The 19,389-nt window shown below is 41.3% G+C and overlaps 1 protein-coding gene across 5 annotated transcripts in view; it reads right to left on the bottom strand.

Annotated features, from left to right (window-relative positions):
* The window catches only part of fhod1 (formin homology 2 domain containing 1), a 329,870-nt gene that overhangs the window by 112,013 nt on the left and 198,468 nt on the right, over positions 1–19,389 (bottom strand). For all 5 annotated transcript variants that reach the window (XM_080187106.1, XM_080187105.1, XM_080187104.1 and 2 more), the window contains exon 9: positions 12,171–12,314. In XM_080187106.1, the coding sequence (XP_080043232.1) occupies positions 12,171–12,314 (144 nt within the window). The remainder of the gene's footprint in view (positions 1–12,170; positions 12,315–19,389) is intronic.

The following is a 19,389-nucleotide window of genomic DNA, read 5'->3' on the forward strand; positions in this document are numbered from 1 at the left end:
AATGATAAATGGTCATTGCCGTTTTCCCAAAATAGAAGCAGATTAAGCTAACGACGAAAAAAAAAATCAAGAAATCAAGAGTCGTTCATCCAGCCAACTGATGGCAAGGTGATTCTGATTTAATCTGAGCTGAACCAACAACCAACCAGATGCTGCTAACTTGCTGCAGTGCTCTCCTAAGGGTCCTAATATAGAAGTGACAATATAAATAAAAAGTACAATTCTAAAGGGTGGACAGGAGCAGAGGGTCCTGGGTGTATATGTACATATGTCATTAAAGGTGGCAGGCAAGCAGAGAGAGCAGTTAGGGCCCGATTTTACCATTTGAGTCTATGTGCCGGACCCAGGAGTGATACAGATCCAAGCCCGGAATCCTTTTTGCAGCGCGCCCATACGTTTTTTGCGGCTCCAATCCAATCCGCACTGTGGGCATGGCTTAGCACTGTCGGAACGATCGGAGCTCTGAACTGCGCATGCGCAGTTCGAAAAAAGTCTGAAGCAGCGCGCCCGGGTGGGAAAGAAAACAAATCGGAGAAAGCGGCTCTCTGATACATGGAAGTGTTGGCAATAATTATACCTGCTCTTGTTACAGAAAATATTGTTCTAACAATCTGACAAAGCTATTAAACTCAAAACTTTTGTTGAAAGATTACACTTGCATCTATTTCAACTGTCCACTTTTGTCTCAGTAATGAATGTGAGCTGCTTGGATTATTTTGGGCTGATTGTGTTTATTGCAGGGCTCAAGTGAAAAATAAAATTTGCATTTCTGAGAATTTTCGACCACGGAGAACTAAGTACATCCACATCACTTTGAGTGTCTGTTCATTCCTGTTGTCTCAGAAACATCTCCCCATCAACATATTCATCATCAAGGAGGAAATAGCGAGGCATCTTGAGGGGAACTGCTTGATAGAGCAGACGCAGCACAGTTTCGTTAAAGGGAAGTCGTGTCTGACAAATTTACTGGAGTTCTATGAGGATGTGTCTAGGACGGTGGATAGAGGAGAGCCGGTGGATGTGGTCTTTCTTGATTTTCAGAAGGCGTTTGACAAGGTACCTCACAAGAGGTTATTGCAGAAGGTAAGGGGGCATGGAGTTGGGGGTAGGGTGTTAGCGTGGATAGAGGACTGGTTGTCAAATAGGAGGCAGAGAGTGGGGGTCAATGGGTGCTATTCGGATTGGCGGATGGTGACTAGTGGAGTGCCCCAGGGGTCGGTGCTGGGGCCTCAGCTATTTACCATTTATATAGATGATCTGGAGGAGGGAACCGAGTGTATGGTGTCGAAATTTGCTGATGACACTAAAATTGGTGGAAAGGCAAATTGTGCGGAGGGTGGGGAGAGTCTACAGAAGGATCTAGATAGGCTGGGCGAATGGGCCAGGAACTGGCAAATGGAATTTAATGTTGGCAAGTGCGAGGTGGTCCACTTTGGTAGGAATAATGGTAGGAAGGATTATTACTTACGTGGAGAAAAACTGCAGCAGGCGACAGTGCAGAGGGACCTCGGGGTCCTTGTGCATGAGTCGCAAAAACCCAGCTTGCAGGTGCAGCAGGTGGTCAGGAAGGCGAATGGGATGCTAGCCTTCATAGCGAGGGGGATTGAATATAAAAGTAGGGAGGTCTTGCTGCAGCTGCATAGGGCATTGGTGAGACTGCAGCTGAAGTACTGTGTGCAGTTTTGGGCGCCGTACTCACGCAAGGATATTTTGGCCTTGGAGGGAGTGCAGAGGAGGTTTACTAGGCTGATGCCGGAGTTGAGGGGGTTGAGCTATGAGGAGAGGCTGAATAAATTAGGCTTGTACTTGTTAGAGTTTAGAAGAATGAGGGGGGATCTCATTGAGACGTATAAGATGATGAATGGGATGGATAGGATAGAGGTGGAGAGACTCTTCCCGCTCAGAAAGGATAGTAGGACTAGGGGGCACAGCCTCAAGATAAAGGGGGGGCGGTTTAGAACGGAGTTGAGGAGGAACTTCTTCACTCAAAGGGTGGTGAATCTCTGGAATTCTCTGCCCGTTGAAGTGGTGGAGGCTACCTCGCTAAATATTTTTAAGACGCGGGTTGATGGGTTTTTGATAAGAGAGGGGATTAAGGGTTATGGGGAGAGGGCAGGAATGTGGAACTGAGCCAAGACAGATCAGCCATGATCTTATTGAATGGCGGGGCAGGCTTGAAGGGCTAGTTGGCCTACTCCTGCTCCTATTTCTTATGTTCTTATATTGTAAAATAAATATATAACAAACCCAGTACTTGTAGCATATATCCTGAAGCAACAGGTCTTTAAAAGAAACTTCTAGTCCGAGGAACATCTAGTGTCAGAAGTTTAATATTTTAGATCAAATGAATGTAATGGTAGTTTACGCAGGAAAATTAGTTTATTCGCTTTCTGAAGTGTAACAATATTTTGAAAAGAGATGCTTTTTACTGTTAAAGAATAGGAATTAAAATTCCTGTCCTTTAACAGTAAAAAATAATGAATGATTTATGTGCTTGGAATGGTTTACGTCCTCCGCCCCCCAGTCCAAGATCCATCCTGTCCCCACCTTTCCCACCCCCCCAACCAGAGATCCATCTGAGCCTGAGCCCCTCCTCCGCCAGACGCCAGCGGAACAGTGTGAAGCATGGTCAATTTAGCCATGGCTCCAAGTCTGTAGGCAGGAAGGTGCTGCAGCTTCTCGAAGGACTAAGATGGCTGAGGAGGATGGTGGAGGGAGACCAGCAATCGAGGCAGGTTGGGGGTGTGGTCTGCCGAGGGGGGCCTGCCTCCTGTCAGGGGGATTTGCCTCCAGGGGAGGGTGGTTGGTCTGCTGTGGTTAGCGGGGGGTGGGGAATTGCCATTGCTGGTGGGCATGGGCTGGTTATCGGGGTGCTCTGAGAAGGATGGTGGCCACAGACTGACTTCACAAGGGCAGAGAGAGAGCTTCGGGGGTTCCCCTACAGAATAGAAATCTGCTTCGGATTTTTATTTTGCAGGTCACTTACAGCATGGATCCGGAATGGACCAGAAGAAGGTAAAGTGGGATTTGGTGATAGAATTGGGCCACCCAAATCAGGTGTCGGTAAAGTCATGATTTGCTCAGATTCGGGTTAAGATCGCATTAAAGGCCCGACACCCAAATTTACCACAATTTCGCGCCCAAAAACGGTAAAGATTGCTGGAAAAAATCGGGCCCTTAGCATCATAGAAATATTCATCACGGAAACAGGCCCTTCGGTTCAACTCATCCATGCCGACCAGGTTTCCTAAACCGAACTAGTACTGTCTGCCTGCATTTGGCCTATAATCCTCTAAAACTTTCCTATCCATGTACCTGTCCAAATGTATTTTAAATGTTGTAATTGTACTCACACTATCATCTCCTCTGGCAGATCATTCCATATATGCACCACCTGCTGTGTGAAAAAGTTGCCCCTCAGGTTTCTTTTAAATCTGTCCCCTCTCTCTTAAACCTATGCCCTTTAGTTTTGGGCCCCTTACCCTGGAGAAAAGACATTAGCTATTCAACTAATCTACGCCCCTCATGATTTTCTATAAACCTCCATAAGGCAGGCTGATAACCTCATCCTCCTGCACTCCAGGGAAAGAAGTCCCAGCCTCTCCTTATAATTCATACTTCCAGACCCGGTAACATCCTTTTAAGTCTTTTTTGCATCCTTTCCAGTTTAATAACATCCTTCCTATAGCAGGGTGACCAGAATTGCACGCAGTATACCAAATGTGCCATACCAATGTCTTGTACAGTTGTAACATCCCCAAGTCCTGTACTCAATACTTTGACTAATGAAGGCCAGCGTGCCAAATGCCTTCTTCACCACCCTGTCTACCTGTGATGCCAATTTCAAGCGATTATGTCCCTGCACCCCTAGGTCTCTTTGCTCAACAACACTCCCCAGGGCCCTACCATTAGCTGTGTAAGTCTTGCCTCGGTTTGTCTTACCAAATGCACCTCGCATTTATGTGAATTAAATCCCATCTGCCTTACCTCAGCCCAGTTGAACAAGGTCCCATTGAAAGCTTAGATAATCTTCTTCACCATCTACTACACCACCAGTTTTGCTGTCATCCGCAAACTTACCGGCCATGCCTCCTATATTCTGATCTAAGTATTTATATAAATGATAAAACAACAGTGAACACAGCACCGATCCCTGTGGTGCACCACTGCTCACAGGCCTCCAGTCTGAAAAACAACCCTCTACCATCACCTTGTCTCCTACCGACAAGCCAATTTTGTATCCAATTGGTTGGTTCTCCCTGGGTTCCAAGTGATTTAACCTCACTGATCAGTCTACCATGAAGTATCTTGTTGAAGCATTGCTAAAGTCCATGTCGACAATATCTACCGCACTGCCCTCATCTATTTCCTTGATCACCCCTTCAAAAAAATTTATCAAATTTGTAAGACACAATTTCCCATGCACAAAGCTGTTGTGACTATTCCTAATCAGTCTTTGCCTTTCCAAATGCATGTAGATCCTGTCACTCAGAATCCCAGTTAATAAAGCATATATTATTCTGGGCTTTATTAATAGGGGCATTGAGGTTATGCTGAACCTGTATAGGACTCTGGCTAGACCTCATATGGAAAACTGGGTACAGTTCTGGGTGTCAAAATTTAAGAAGGATGTGAATACATTGGAGAATCCACAAAAGAGACCTACAAGAATGATTCCAGGGATGAGAATCTTCAGTTATGAGGATAGGTTGGAAAGGTTGGGATTATTTTCCTTGGAGAGAAGGTTAAGAGGAGATTTGATAGAATTGTTAAAAATCATGAGCGTGCTGGATAGAGTAGAAACTGTTCTCACTCGTAAAAGGATTAAGAATGAGAGGGCACAGATTTAAAGTAATTTGCAAAAGAAGTATGGAATGTGAGAAAAAACTTTATCGCACAGCGAGTGGTTTAGGTCTGGAATGCATTGCCTGGAGGTGTGGTGGAGGCAGGTTCCACTGAGGCATTCAAAAGGACATCTGATGATTACTTGAATGGAAACAATGTGCAGAGGTACAGGGAAAAGAAGAATTGCACTAAGTCATAATGATCATTTGGAGAGTCAATGCAGCCAAAATGGGCCAAATGGCCGCCTCTGCACTATAACAATTTCGTGAAAAGAGAAACGACAATAGGAAAAGCTAATTAAAGATTCCCCCAGAGAGATCGTGCAATAAATAGGATCTGGTTATTAAATACATCAGGCAAATTGGTTTCAGCAAAACACAGTAAATTAAAACTTTGAGTGATAGTTAGGTTAGGTAAATTGTGGACAATTCTTGGAGAAACCATTAATTGAAGGGGGACACAGGATTTTGCAGACAGTACAAATCAGCACTGTTTACAGAATGCTAAATCTATTTTTTCTTCTAAAACCATACCCAATGATTAATTGAAGCTCTTTGGGATACAAGATTACTATAGCATTAAGCCATGATTGGCACAGCATGAAAAAAGCCAGGCATTAGCAAGGCAGCATGAAAAGATAGCTGGATTGAAAAATGCTGGCAGTAAAACAATTCAAAAATAGCCAAATCAAACAAAAGCACAACATTTAGAGATTCCCAGCCAAGACCACAACTGCAGAAAATTTAGACAATACAGTTACTGTACTATTAAAATTCCTGTTGGCAATTTGACACAATTCATATTCAATTCTCCATATTTCACTGTTCTGTACTCTCATGATGGGTGAAAGAGTGGCCTTGAAAAGGGTTCACAGGAAAGTCACAAGAGTGATCTCCAGCTTAAGGCACTTTAATTACTTGGATAGGCTTAAAGAACTGGTCTGTTTATGTTAGAGCAACATGAACCTGCAGGCAACCCGAGAGATAGAAGGGCTGGATTGCGTGGCTCTTGATGGATTATTTCAGTTTGATAGATGGGGGAGAACCAGAGATCATGCACTTAAACTGTGCAGCAGTCGAATAGGGAAATGCAGCAGCCCCAGTGGGCGAATGGTGAGGTCCACAAACATAGCAAACAGCGAGAAATAAAATCATATTAATCTCCGGTCACCTTACGCTGCCCCAGCAGTGGAAAGTAACCAATCAAAAGATAAACTGCTAACATTGGATAATTTGGCCACAATGATTCTGACAAGACCTGTTGTGACATAACTCTGGGTCTACATAAACATATCAGAGGTTTTCTGGAGCAATGGCAGTAGAGACAGATGAGGATTTAGCGACTGGTGGCAGCTCAGTTGCCAAAGGTTCGAGATTTCCATATTTATGTGGCATATTGCATGTTGATTATAAACATACATTGAATTTTACAGTGCTGCTTGCTTTATTGCTGTGTTGTTTTTGTTGTCGTGTGAGACCGAATTCAGTTTTAAGTGTAAAAATGGTGATGCATTGGAAAACGATTTGAGAAGCACTAAGCTGAATGTTAGCTTATCCTTCACTTCCTAGAACGTAGTGACCCTCTGGAATACATTTTTATATGACATGTTTTGACTTGCTGCACCATTAACACAGAGTCGGACTGGTTCATAGATGGGGTGGAGATCATATTGAAAGGTGAATGCATTAACGGTTAGCGCATGTAGAGTCAATGTGTTCACCTGGATTGGTTTTGAACCCCAAGGGGGTGGTAAGGAATTTTCCAGATTCTTTTTTCCTTTTTTACCCTTGTCACTTTTATATGTCACTTGGCTTTTCCCAGAAGTTTATGTGGCTGCAGTGTTTGAGATAATTAGATAGGGGAGAAACTGTCTTGTCAGGCAGCTCCAGGGTAGTGAGAGTGGCAGGGAGGCTTGAGGGGCTAGTTGCTCCTTCACAGTCTGACATTTTGTTGCTCAGATCCTTTTTATTTTCTCAGATTCATAACACTTTGTACGCAATCTTTGGTCAAGTAATTGCCCTGTCAACCTATTACACAGTTATACAGGAGAGGAAAATGGGGATTTAGGTGTGGTCTTCATAAGAGCAATGAGTAAAGACTGAAATATCGTTGCAGAATACACCAATGCATCTTTCAGCCAAGCATATTGCCAGATGCAAAATTAATTTGATAAGATGAAAATATGTGCAAAGCTTATTTAAAATGCTTTTAATATTCAAAGAACAGCATCAATTCAAAACAAAATTTAAAAAAATCTATTTCTCCAAAATGGCTCGTAAAATCGGGGAACCAGAGGCATGATAAACCATGACATCATGGTAAATGATACCATGATAAACCACCATGATCAGTAAAAGCAAGTTTGTACTTTTGTTACCTGGCATGAGAAGAGGCTGGCTTTGCTGGATTGTAAAGGCAAGGGAGTGAGTTTGCACTCGGCATTTCACCAAATTCAATCAGAGGCCAAGTCAGTTAAAATATCAAGAATTCATTTCTCAAACTAATTCGCAATATAGTGAACCTGGAGGGGTCAGTAATAATTCCTGCAGCTCAATTTCAGTGCTACTTTAATTCTCCTATTTAGATCCCACACTTGCATTCCCTTTGAGAATCATAAGTATTGGTGATACTAAGGCAATGCTTAGGGCATCACTGTAAATCTCCAGCAAGTTAACAAAGCAGAAAAAAAGCTAGGAGGTGAATAGACCCTTGGAAAGTGCCCATTTTAGCCTCATAATGGAAATAATAAAAACAATCAGCAGCAAGACCTTACACACTGCACCTCATGCCATGCATTCATATTAAGTCACTTGCGACAGTACTTTTTTATTTAGAATGCCCATCGCCAGGCAAGTTATCAATAGTTATAATTGCATTAAGCACTAAAAGCAGGAAAATCCAGGAACAATGAGCCATGATTCATCTGCATTTTTCAGTTAACTCTCACCTTGTCCAGATTTAATAGAGGTGTTCAAAGTTATGAAGAGCATTGATTGAATAACAAGAGACATTTTCTACTGTTAGAGATGCAATGGTCTTTTTATGCTCTATAACCCAATTGTCATTGCATTTATTGCAGCACAAAGATATAGTACATAGCAGCAAGGGACAAATATACAACGATTTTGTTTACTATGATAGCGAACAGGATAGGAAACAGTTGAGTACACCACTATAGGTAGAAGTTTTCCATTCATTCCTGGGCCAGATGCAAGATAACATGTAATCTGATCAACAAAATCCATCTCTCTGACAGACTCTGATCTATGTCCCAAACCATCTGCTATCTGCCTCAACTTTACCCATCTTCTCTGTCCTCTAAAATGGCCTAGCAAGCCACTCAATTAAAGGTCCATCAGGAATGGGCAATAAATGCTAGTCTTGCCAACAATATCCACATCCTGAATGAATAAATTTATAGCACTGTAGTCATTGTTTCCCTGTACTTTCCCATTCCTTCTCAGCTCAAAGTACAATACCCTACACACCATGTTGATACATCATGTTCTGCTCCAGCGCATTATTATCCAGGACTTTTCTCACTTCTCTCAGCCTTCTTCTGCTATCTACATCAAGGGTTGGATGTGCTTCAGGGTACAGGCATTTCATGCAACTTGAGGGGACGTTACAAATCAGCATTTGGACAACAGTGGCATCCTCACCATCACTACTTCTCCTTTCGCTGTGCTATTTTAAACCTATTTGGCGTCTCACACTGTCCTGTGTTCCTAGTTTTTAAAAAAGGTCAACTATCCTCCTGCGTGTTGCCTGGTGATGAGCATGGTTATTGTGGAAATAAAGAATGAGATTCAAAACCTCATTTTAAAAAAAACTTTCAATATTATAGCTCAAGTTGAAAGAAAAAGACTTTTCAAATTAATGTAATTTAATGCACATAAAAGATTATATACCTAATTTACAGGAATCAGGGCAAAAAAGAGAAAGGAAAACAAATTAGTAAATTGCCTGACTGGAAATGCAAACTATTTGAAAGGGAAGGAGGGTGAACCACATCACTGATTATTCTCTGATTGTTCCTAGTTCTCTGATGTTTTCGCCATGTGTTACTCATCAGAGCCACGCTATATTACAGACACTCTGCCAGACCATAGACCAAAACGTTGAAGCTTCTACTTGATTAATTCCATTATCCATTTGATCTGGCTTAAAATAAACAGTAATAAAGAGCAGGTTTATGGTTGCATCATGTGAGGCAAAATGTACTTCTTCCTTGTGGAAGATGAGAAGGCATGAAATCATATTACTTCAAAAAATGAACTGTGGGGTACTTCTGAGGCCTTGGACTCTGAGCATTCCAATATCTTATAATGTGACCATGAGAGTGGCCTGGATATCGGTGCTCCTTTCAACATCTTGAAACAAAACCTGCAGAGAACCCACTAGTTGGCTTCATGTATTGTACAGATGCCACTCATTGCAAATTTATAGCTAGCAAACAAGACAAATGATTTGTCTAATCTCACTACTTGAGGGTTAAAAGGCCACACATGGGCAGAGAATGCCAAAACAAAATTTACACGATACCTGCGATTTCTGAGTCAAATTCATTTATGCATATGGTTAACAACAGTGGTCCCCACACGGATTCCTGTGGAACACCACTTCCCACTTTCAGCCAGTCTGAAAGACTTCCTTTAATTGCCCTGTGTTTTTAGTTTTAGAGCCTCCTTTAGTTCATTCAGTTGCTGACTGCCAAAACCCTGGCCATTGTCTTAGATGCATCTTGTCAAAGGCTTTCTGAAATTCCATATCTCTGAGCACAAGCCATTGGATTCAGGGTTAAATCTTCAAAATCTAGTTTGTGTAATGTCTCCTTTCTTCATTGTTACATTACCTCTTTCGACTTCTTTTGTAGTTACTTCCTTTTTGTTAACATCTTCAGTGTGAAGTGAGGCAAAATATTTACTCAGTATCCCTGCCACTTCAGCAAAATTGCCAGTGAGTTTATCTTACTTGCCTCGTCTGGGCCCTATTCCTTTTTAAATTTTCCTTTAATACTTAATTACCTTAGAATAGTTGATATTTATCTCTATATTCCTTGATATTGGGGCGGCACGGTGGCATAGTGGTTAGCATTGCTGCCTCACAGCTTCAGGGACTTGGATTTGATTCCTGGCTTGGGTCACTGTCTGTGTGAAGTTTGCATGTTCTCCATGTCTCTGCATAGGTTTCCTCTGGGTGCTCTGGCTTCCTCCCACAATACAAATATGTGCGGGTTAAGTTGATTTACCATGCTAAATTACCCTTTAGTGTCCCAGGATGCGTAGGTTAGTGGGATTACCAGGGTAAATATGTTGGGTGACATGGATAGGACCTGGGTGGGATTGCTGTTGGTGCAGATTTGATTGGCTGAATAGCTTCCTTCTGCACTGTAGGGTTTCTATGGTTCTATGATATCTAAATTTCAGATCTCCTCTGTTTTCCTAATTCATTTACTCTCCTTCCTAAACTCATCCTATTTAATGTTCATCCTCCTTTATCATTTATGTGCTTTGCGTATGCCTTTTCCTTCAGATTTGAACCATGGCATTTCATACTTGGCCAGTCTGTTATCATCTGATGGGACATTTTTTTTCTAACTACTTTTTAAATACTGGATACTGTTGATCTACATTTCAGTCAATATTTTTTCTAGCTGACTATTTTTCCTTCCATAGCTCCATCTTTTTCCTATAGTCTTTTTTAATCAACAATCTGTCAGTTTGGTCTTTGAACTTTCGTTTTCAATTGTTATTCTGAACCTAATTATATTGTGATCACTATTCCCAGATAATCCCCCATGCCTTGGATCAGCAAGAAGTCTTGTGCACATTGTAGAAACCCTATCTCCTTCTCCCCTTCCACTGTCTCCACTGGTATATTTGAAACCCCATGATTATTATTCTTGACTTATGTAGTCAGCTTATAGATTTTCCTTCATTGATTTCTACATCTACATCTTTTCCACTATCTGACAATCTGTAGTTATCCCTGATTATGTGACTGAGACCTTTTTGTCCTTCATCCCAGCCCATGTGGGTTCCATTTCTATCTTGTTGGTTATGACCTTTCTCACTCCTGTCATTATGCTATATCTAATTAACATAGCTAAGCCCTTCTACTTCTTCCTTTGTCATTGTTTCCAAATACATTATAACCTGCAATATTTAACTGCCAAAACTGTCTTGTCTGGAGACCTTAGTCACTTGATGGCTACATCGTCTTGGCACACTTTTGGTGATGTTTCAGAGATCCTTCCTGCTTTCTGAAACGATTCTCAGTGCCATTAAACACAATAGTCACTTCAGAACCACTGACAGAGCAATGTGGGCTGGTGTGTGAGGTTGTGGAAACACATTTTTCAAATACACATCAACTTCTGCACTAAACCCAAGTTACCTGTACATTTCTTGGGGGATGAGTAATAATAGATGGCAGGATGCAAGCTCCCTAAAAATGGCATCATTCTCCTTTCTTCCATCCTCTCCTACAGGCACTGCTCCTGATCCTCTTCTTTTCAATTGTGTTATCTATAGATGATGCCATAGCTACTTATTTTGGGTAGGGAGAGAATCAAAAATGCACCTGGGGAGTGGAGGGGGGGGGGGGGGGGGGGGGTCTCAAACAACCAAAGACAACAACTATACTTAAACTTCCTGTAATCCAGTCTCAAAAATGCTTCTCTCCCATTGGTCTAACTGACCCTGGCAAGAACTTCAACTTACATTTTTCGTTCTGACTTACCACTCGTTGATTGCAATCTCAGGGTTTATAATGCCATGGGATATTAATATGCTTTTTAGTGAAAAAAATCAAATGCAAGATAATACTTCAATATTCTGGTTCAATGGCATTAGCACAATGTTAAGGACAATGGAGAGCCATCAATGCTTCATAAAGGCAAAATACCACAATGCTGGAATCTGAAGCAAAAACAAAAAATTTGGAAAATCTCAGCAGGTCTGACAGCATCCGTGCAAAGAGAGTAAAGAGAATGAAGAATCTGTCTCTATTCTCTTCATTCTCTTTACTCTTTCTCCACAGATGCTGTCAGACCTGCTGAGATTTTCCAAATTTTTTGTTTTTGTTTACATTAATACTTCACCGTGGTATGAGTGAGCTCAAAATGCTCTGTCTAGACAACCAAAGCTTTGAAGGGCAAAATCAGATTGCTTGACAGTTAAAATTAAGATTTGATACAAAATCTCAGGAATTTATCAACTTTTCTTTTAAAAACTTGTAATAACACTAATAATTGCTGACATTTATCCACAAAATGTCATTTATCTTGTTTCATTCATATTTTAACAAAAGAGCGATTTTACCTCATAAATGGTAAACTGCTGCTTTAAGTCTGGGTCAGTTCCTTTATTACTCATGTGCCGTTGGATGATTTTTTCCATCCCCAGTTGCTCAAGACAGTCTGTAACATCATAGAAAGAATCCTGGTCTGGAAGAGCCCCTAAGGTCTGTCAAAAAAAGAAAAGCCTTTCAAATCAACTTTGAACTTCTAAGAAAAAACACTCAACTCAGCAAACCTCAATCTTCAGTTTTGATATCTGTTTGACAATTTCTAATGATTCTGTCCCTCCTATTGTGTCTGGTACCTTATTCCAAGTATTATTGTAAATGTTATGATACGGAATATAAATTTACTTCTCACTAGTTCAAATTTATGTCCTTTGGTCCCACTATTATTTTGAAGTATTAATATTTATTACATCAACATCCCTTATTACTTGTTTATTAGTATGAAGTTCCTTTCTTAATCTCCTTCTTTCTAGATTGTAGAAGTTGATCTTGTCTATTCTTTTCTGATATTCAACCTTTTTCACCATTCTACCCCTCCCAAAACATGGTAATTTTAGTATGATGGCCAACAGATTTCCCTACCAGACATTCTGCACCCTCTCCACTGGCCCTATCTACCCCAAGAAAAATGTTTCAGAAATAATGGTCAGAAAAAGTCGTGAGTGTAGCACAGTCCATCCCGCAAACCAGCTTCCCATCTATTGGCTCTGAGTTTACTTCCTGTTGCCTTTGAAAAGCAGCCAGCATAATTAAGGACCCATATACCCAGGACATACTCTCTTCCACCTTCCTCCATCCGGAAAAAGATATAAAAGTCTGAGGCCACGTACCCACTGACTCAACAACAGCTTCTTCCCTACTGCTATCAGACTTTTGAATGGAACTATTTTGATTTAAATTGATCTTTCTCTACACACTAGCTACGACTGTAACACTACATTTTGCACCCCCTCCTTTCCTTCTCTATGAATTGTATGTTTTGTCTGTGTAGCATGTAAGAAACAATATTTTTCACTGTTACTAAGACATGTGACAATAATAAGTCAAATCAAAAATCAAAACCTGTGATTGTCCCTCTCCACGCACACTGTTTGTACCTGTAAAGACTTGATTACTTGTAAAGACTTGTATTCCAACCATTCTTCACATTCCAATCTGGAATAATCTTGCAATTGTGTCTTTGAATATATATGCTGTGTTTGTGAACTAACCTCCACTCATCTGTTGAAGCAGCACACCCCGAAAGCTCATGATTCCAAATAAACCTGTTGGACTTTAACCTGATGTTGTGAGATTTCTTCCTGTGCCCACCCCAGTCCAAAGCCAGCAACTCCACCTCTGAAAGTTTAAACCATGCTTTTGTTACATTCAGATTAGGCCTTTCCAATGCCCTCCTGGCTGGCTTCCCACTTTCCAACCTTCATAAATTTGAACTCAGTGAGGATAATACAAATTAATTGCCAGCAGAATGTCCAGATAAGTGGGAGATAGAATTCAATGAAGTGGAAAATGCAGTACAGAATCAATAGCAAAGTTCCAAACAGTACGCAGAGAAGAAGTAACGTTGGAGTCCATGTGCACAAATCTGTGAAGATGGCAGAATATGTTGGTATGGTTCAGGTCAAGAAATTCCAATGTGTTCTATGAAGCCCACCTGGATCATAAGTTTAGACTCTTGAATTTGGCAAGGATAAGCATGAGATGTTTCACTTCAGGTATGATTGAAGTGACCCACTAGAGAATTTTTATCAATCAAAGTTTATTTAAGAATATAGTTAACATGTATAGTAAGAAATTAGCAAGAACTTTTATCAATTACAAACAAGAAACAAACAATGATAAAGTATAATCCTTAAAGATATCTACAATATTCCAATCAAACCAATCCCATAGACAAAAGATCATGTTCACAGGTTTAACACAGCACAGACTAATGCTCATGTGCTACTGGAAATTGAATCCTTTAGTTGGTGAATTGAAAACTCTCAGTCTTGATTCACTCAGAACAGGTTGGATTCAGATGAGCTTCCCAGAACATCAGGGGCTCTAGGCAAACTACTAACAGCAGATTTTTTCCTCCAGGAAAGCAAAACCTTGCTTCAAGATCACCAGCAGAATTTTGAAATAAAACAGGGACAGAAACTTCTGTTCAGCTTGCCATCCCTGTTAAAACCCAACCTCTCCCAACTGAAAATGAAGTCTTAAATGCAGTGGGAAAAAAAGCCTGAACAAAAACACATGACCTTCCCCCTAACAACGCAGGATCATAAAACTAATCCAGAGTAAACACAAACAATCCTATTTAAACAACTTAAGTAGCAATAAAAGGACTCACCATAATCAGCCCGGCAATATAATGACATCAGCTAAGGCTGTGAGCCGAGAAATACTGACTGAGAGAGCTGCAGAGGTCATGATTTCAAAAAAAATCTCAAATATACACTAATGTCACAATTTTGAGAAAGTAGTTGGAGAGAATTTTTTAAAATTTGTTTGTGGGATATGGGTGTTGCTGGCTGGGCTAGCATTTGTTGCCCATCCTGAGGGCAATTAAGAATCAACCACATTGCTGTGGGTCTGAAGTCACTTGTAGGTCAGACCAGGTAAGAATGACAGATTTTCTTCCCTAAAGGGAAAACGGGTTTTTACAACAACTGACAATGGTTCTATGGTCATCATCAGACTTTCAATTCCAGATTTTTGTTGAATTCAAATTTCACCATCAAGTTTCAGGTAAGAAGTGCAGGGGAGATGTAAGAAAGAACTTTTATACGCAGTGAGTGCTAACCCAGGTCGTCAATGCATTACCTTGAGTCTCTAGATTACTAATCCAGTGACATTACCACTACACCACTGCTTCCCGTCAAGATGGGATTTTTCGCCTTTTGTGATAACTCCCATGAGATCCATGGGGAATCACTGATTGATCTCCCTCTGGGACTCTTTGGATAAGAGTTCCTCCAGTAACAGCTGGAACTCATTGCCTTAGCCTTTTATAAGTCAGGCCCAGGACTAGGCCTGCTGAACTGTAGTCCCAGATAGGGACTAGTGTGTGTACACCATGGTTGTGGCTTTACTTTGCATTCTGTAATGAACTATGTTCCTTTCCAGTCGGGCTCCTTGGTGACAAAGAACAAGAAATGTTTCAGACAGCTTTGCCTTTCAACGAACCTGGATAAAGTGACAGGGAGACTTTGAAAATGCTGCTATTTGGAAAACTGGAAATTTACGATGCGGGTATGGAGGATTGGTCCCAATGCACTGAAAAAAATGAGGTATTTCTTCCGGGTGAAGGGGCAAGAAGGGGACAACCAACAAAAAGTCATCCTTCTGACAGCTTGTGGCGCCCAGACTTTAAGCATCATAAAAAGTTTAACCTAGCCGGTAGCCCCAGATTCAAAATCGTTTGACAAATTGGTAGATATGGTATTGGCGCACTACAACCCTAAGCTACCTGTTATATTGCAATGCTACAAGTTTAATATGAGGAGGAGATGATGATGGTGATTTTAAAAATGAGCAAGACCTGAGGAGTGGGAGTCATTTACAATATCAGTTAGTATAGGGGTGCATGCTAGGTCTTGAACTCGGGTGTTACAACCCAGGGTTGTGTGGCGAAGGGCGAACACTGAAGTCTAGTCTTTATACACTTACCAGCTTTTCGTTAAGGAAACGCACATTACGTAAAATGCACTTCCAATCACCTGCTCCACCCAGCTGATTTTGACTAACAAGGGGTGATAAAACAGCACCAAGCTGATACCGTGGCTAAAATTCATTCAACAACAACTTAAGTAAAAATGAAACATGAAAGGCAGTTATAATTCTTTAATGTAACATTGCAAAAGGTTGAACATTTATAAAGGGAGTGTACAAAATGTCATAAGAATATAACTGTAAATGAGACATTAGTAATAATGCAAAACAATTATATTTTAATTTTTTACTTCTCGTTTTGCACTCTGTTGCCTGCATTTTGTTACATGTCAGACTGAATACAGGATACCCCCCTCGTTCATTCTCCAAAGATTCAACGGTTTAGTCTCCAATTGAGGGGCCAACAGGATTTACACCAGAAGTCAAGCAGTGTTTAAGTTACATTTGCCAGCAGACTGCTGAAAGTCTCTTACTGTAGCCAAGCTTAAATATTTACAGAATAGCTGGAGTTACACATTGTTTAAAAATAATCTCAAGTTTAACAGGCCTATCTTTTACTAAATTATATTGTCCAGTCGTTCTGTATTTCAATGAACATAAAAGTACCCTGGTTTTAGTACAGACCAGTCATGCAACATTGCATACCTTTAGATCTACATCACTCCAATCTGTAGTGCTCTATCACCTGGATCATTTGCAGATTTAGTCCTCACGGGATAAAGAACATGACCAAAAACAACTGCCAGCACCACTAAGCAACTGAAGTAAACATTACTAATAAATCAAAACTAACTGCTTACAAACATTAAAGATCTTAAAAGCAGACTGCAGGTGCACAAGCTCAGGTAATAATGAAAGCTACTTAAGATATTGCCCTTATAAATCATCAGCAATGTCTTGGAAAATTAAACTAACCCGTTTGGGATCTTTAATAAAATGTTTGTACTTCAGTGGAAAAATTACAAACCACAATCATTACTTCACTAAAGAACACTGAATTAAAAATAGAAAACATCGTACGAAATATCATATAGCTAAACAAAAATAAATCAGTCATCAAGAGCGTGCAATGATTTTGTAGTTTCACTGAACAATCTGACTCAACAGCTCAATTAGCCGTGTTTGAATGTGAACATAGACACTACACAGACCTCAAAACATGGAATAAATGCAGAAAAACTGAAGGAGGTTGGAACACTTCAACAAAGTGTCAGCTCAGCCTCTTCTGGTGGGCTCAAAAGCCAGGCCACCCATCCACTTTGAGCATATTCATCATCTCCAGCAGCAGTTTTGTTTGACTAAATTATGATGGCTGATAACCAACTCACGAAATTAATTGGATGCATAAAAGATGTTACATGTTCCTCAACAATAAAACATAATGATTTCATTAAGTAACACTTTGGGATTCATTTTCTGTAAAATTGCATGGCATGTTTCAATTCCTCACTTCATGGACATCGACTTCATTACTCAAATCAAGAATATAAGGAACAAAAACCTAAAGAAATACTTTTCAACAGATAAACTTTACTTTGCTAAATTTTCCAAGAAAATAACTTTGAGGCAAACATACAGGACAGAATTCTATGACCTCATTGTGATCGTTTTGCGATGGGAAAAGTTGTAAAATCGGGTGTGATGAGACGAGCGGGGATGGTGCCTATTATGGCGCCCATTCCCATTTTACCAAGGAGAAAAAAGAAATCAGCAATCAGAACTCTGCCCAAAATGAGCAAAATGTCAATTTGCATTTTTTTGCATTCATCACAATATAATTAGCGAGCTTCACTCCCAATTGTCCCAACACACTTGCCTTTAACAACCTTGCTCGCTGCAGCCGAATCAGTCAGGACCTCAAGACTAAAAGTTGCATTCAGGCACTTGAAAAGGGTGAGTGAGGAGGGTAAGTCTCTGCTTTCAAATTGCTTTCTGCAACCCTCAGGGAGGGTTGTTGTATTTTGTAGCGGTTATGTTGCATTTCAGGTCGGAGGTGGGTCCTGTGAATGTGTGGAGGGGATGGTGGGGAATGCTATTGTTCACAGGGTCCAATGTTGGTCTCTCAGGACAGACCCAGGTCAGTGCGCTGACCTTAGATTTTAGTGCTGATTCTGGGTCCTAGTGCAGGCAGCAGCATGCACTGTTGCTGGTGGGGGATGGGCAGGAAACTCTCTGAAGCGGCAGCGCTGCAACCTCAGGACTTGACAAGCAGCAGGGTCTGTGGCCACTATTGCATGTGTTTGTGAGTGGTGGTGGTGGTGCTGTGTTGCCATTCTGGGAATTGTCGGGAGGTGTATGGGGAGTGTGTGTTGTTGGGGTCTGTTGGGGGCACTATGGGGAGTGTATGTTGCTGGGGGACTGTCGGGAAAGGGTATGGTGTGTGTGTATGTTGCTGAGCTAGGGGTGAACAGAGTTCTTTAACTTCTCTCCATCTGTCTCTCCCCTTCCCCACATTCCTCCCAACCCCTTTAGATTGACGAGATGACATTTGCAATTGATTTTGTCACTGCTGGAGTTAAAGAGGAGGAGCAGGAGGATAAATTGTTGGCAGAGGAGGCCCAGGCCTTACCAATCACAGGAGTGGATGGAGACGGCCACCGGAGGTAGGATACAGCCACCATTTGCCCCGAGGAGCAGGAGAAGGAGGGAGCGGAGACCCCTGGCAGTTCACATGAGAGTATGCTTTGCACAACTGTCAGACATTGTGTGCCGCCAAAGGAGCAGTGTGACACCTGTGCCATTTGCTGCAGGACCTCACATGGGGGGGGGGGCAGGGGAACCCACTCCCGATGGCTGTGAAAGTGACAGCCACCTTAAACTTTTAACCCACTGGGTCCTTATAGAGCAAGTAAAAAGTCTGACAACACCCGGTTTTAGTCCAACCTATTTATTTGATAATATACTCACAAGCTTTCGGGGTTAGCCCCTTCGTCAGGTGAATGGAGAGTTCTGGCCTCAGACAGAGCATATAAAGCACAGACAGTTTAGAGATTACTGATTAGAATGCGAATCCTTACACCTAACCTGCTGTTCAAGGCCTGAAGTGGCTGATAATGTGAGTGGAAGGAGCACTGATCACAGTTTAAAGAGATGTGTATTGTCTCCAGACAGTACAGTAAGTGAGGTTTTGCAAACCCAGGCAAGTCACGGGGGTTACAGATAGTGCGACATGAACCCAAGATCCCTGTTGAGACCGTCCTCATGAGGACGGTCTCAACAGGGATCTTGGGTTCATGTCGCACTATCTGTAACCCCCGTGACTTGCCTGGGTTTGCAAAACCTCACTTACTGTACTGTCTGGAGACAATACACATCTCTTTAAACTGTGATCAGTGCTCCTTCCACTCACATTATCAGCCACTTCAGGTCTTGAACAGCAGGTTAGGTGTAAGGATTCGCATTCTAATCAGTAATCTCTAAACTGTCTGTGCTTTATATGCTCTGTCTGAGGCCAGAACTCTCCATTCACCTGACGAAGGGGCTAACCCCGAAAGCTTGTGAGTATATTATCAAATAAATAGGTTGGACTAAAACCTGGTGTTGTCAGACTTTTTACTGTGTTTACGCCAGTCCAAC

This window comes from Carcharhinus amblyrhynchos, chromosome 4, assembly GCF_965287045.1.
Source record: "Carcharhinus amblyrhynchos chromosome 4, sCarAmb.v2.hapA, whole genome shotgun sequence".
Taxonomy (NCBI): Eukaryota; Metazoa; Chordata; class Chondrichthyes; order Carcharhiniformes; family Carcharhinidae; genus Carcharhinus; species Carcharhinus amblyrhynchos.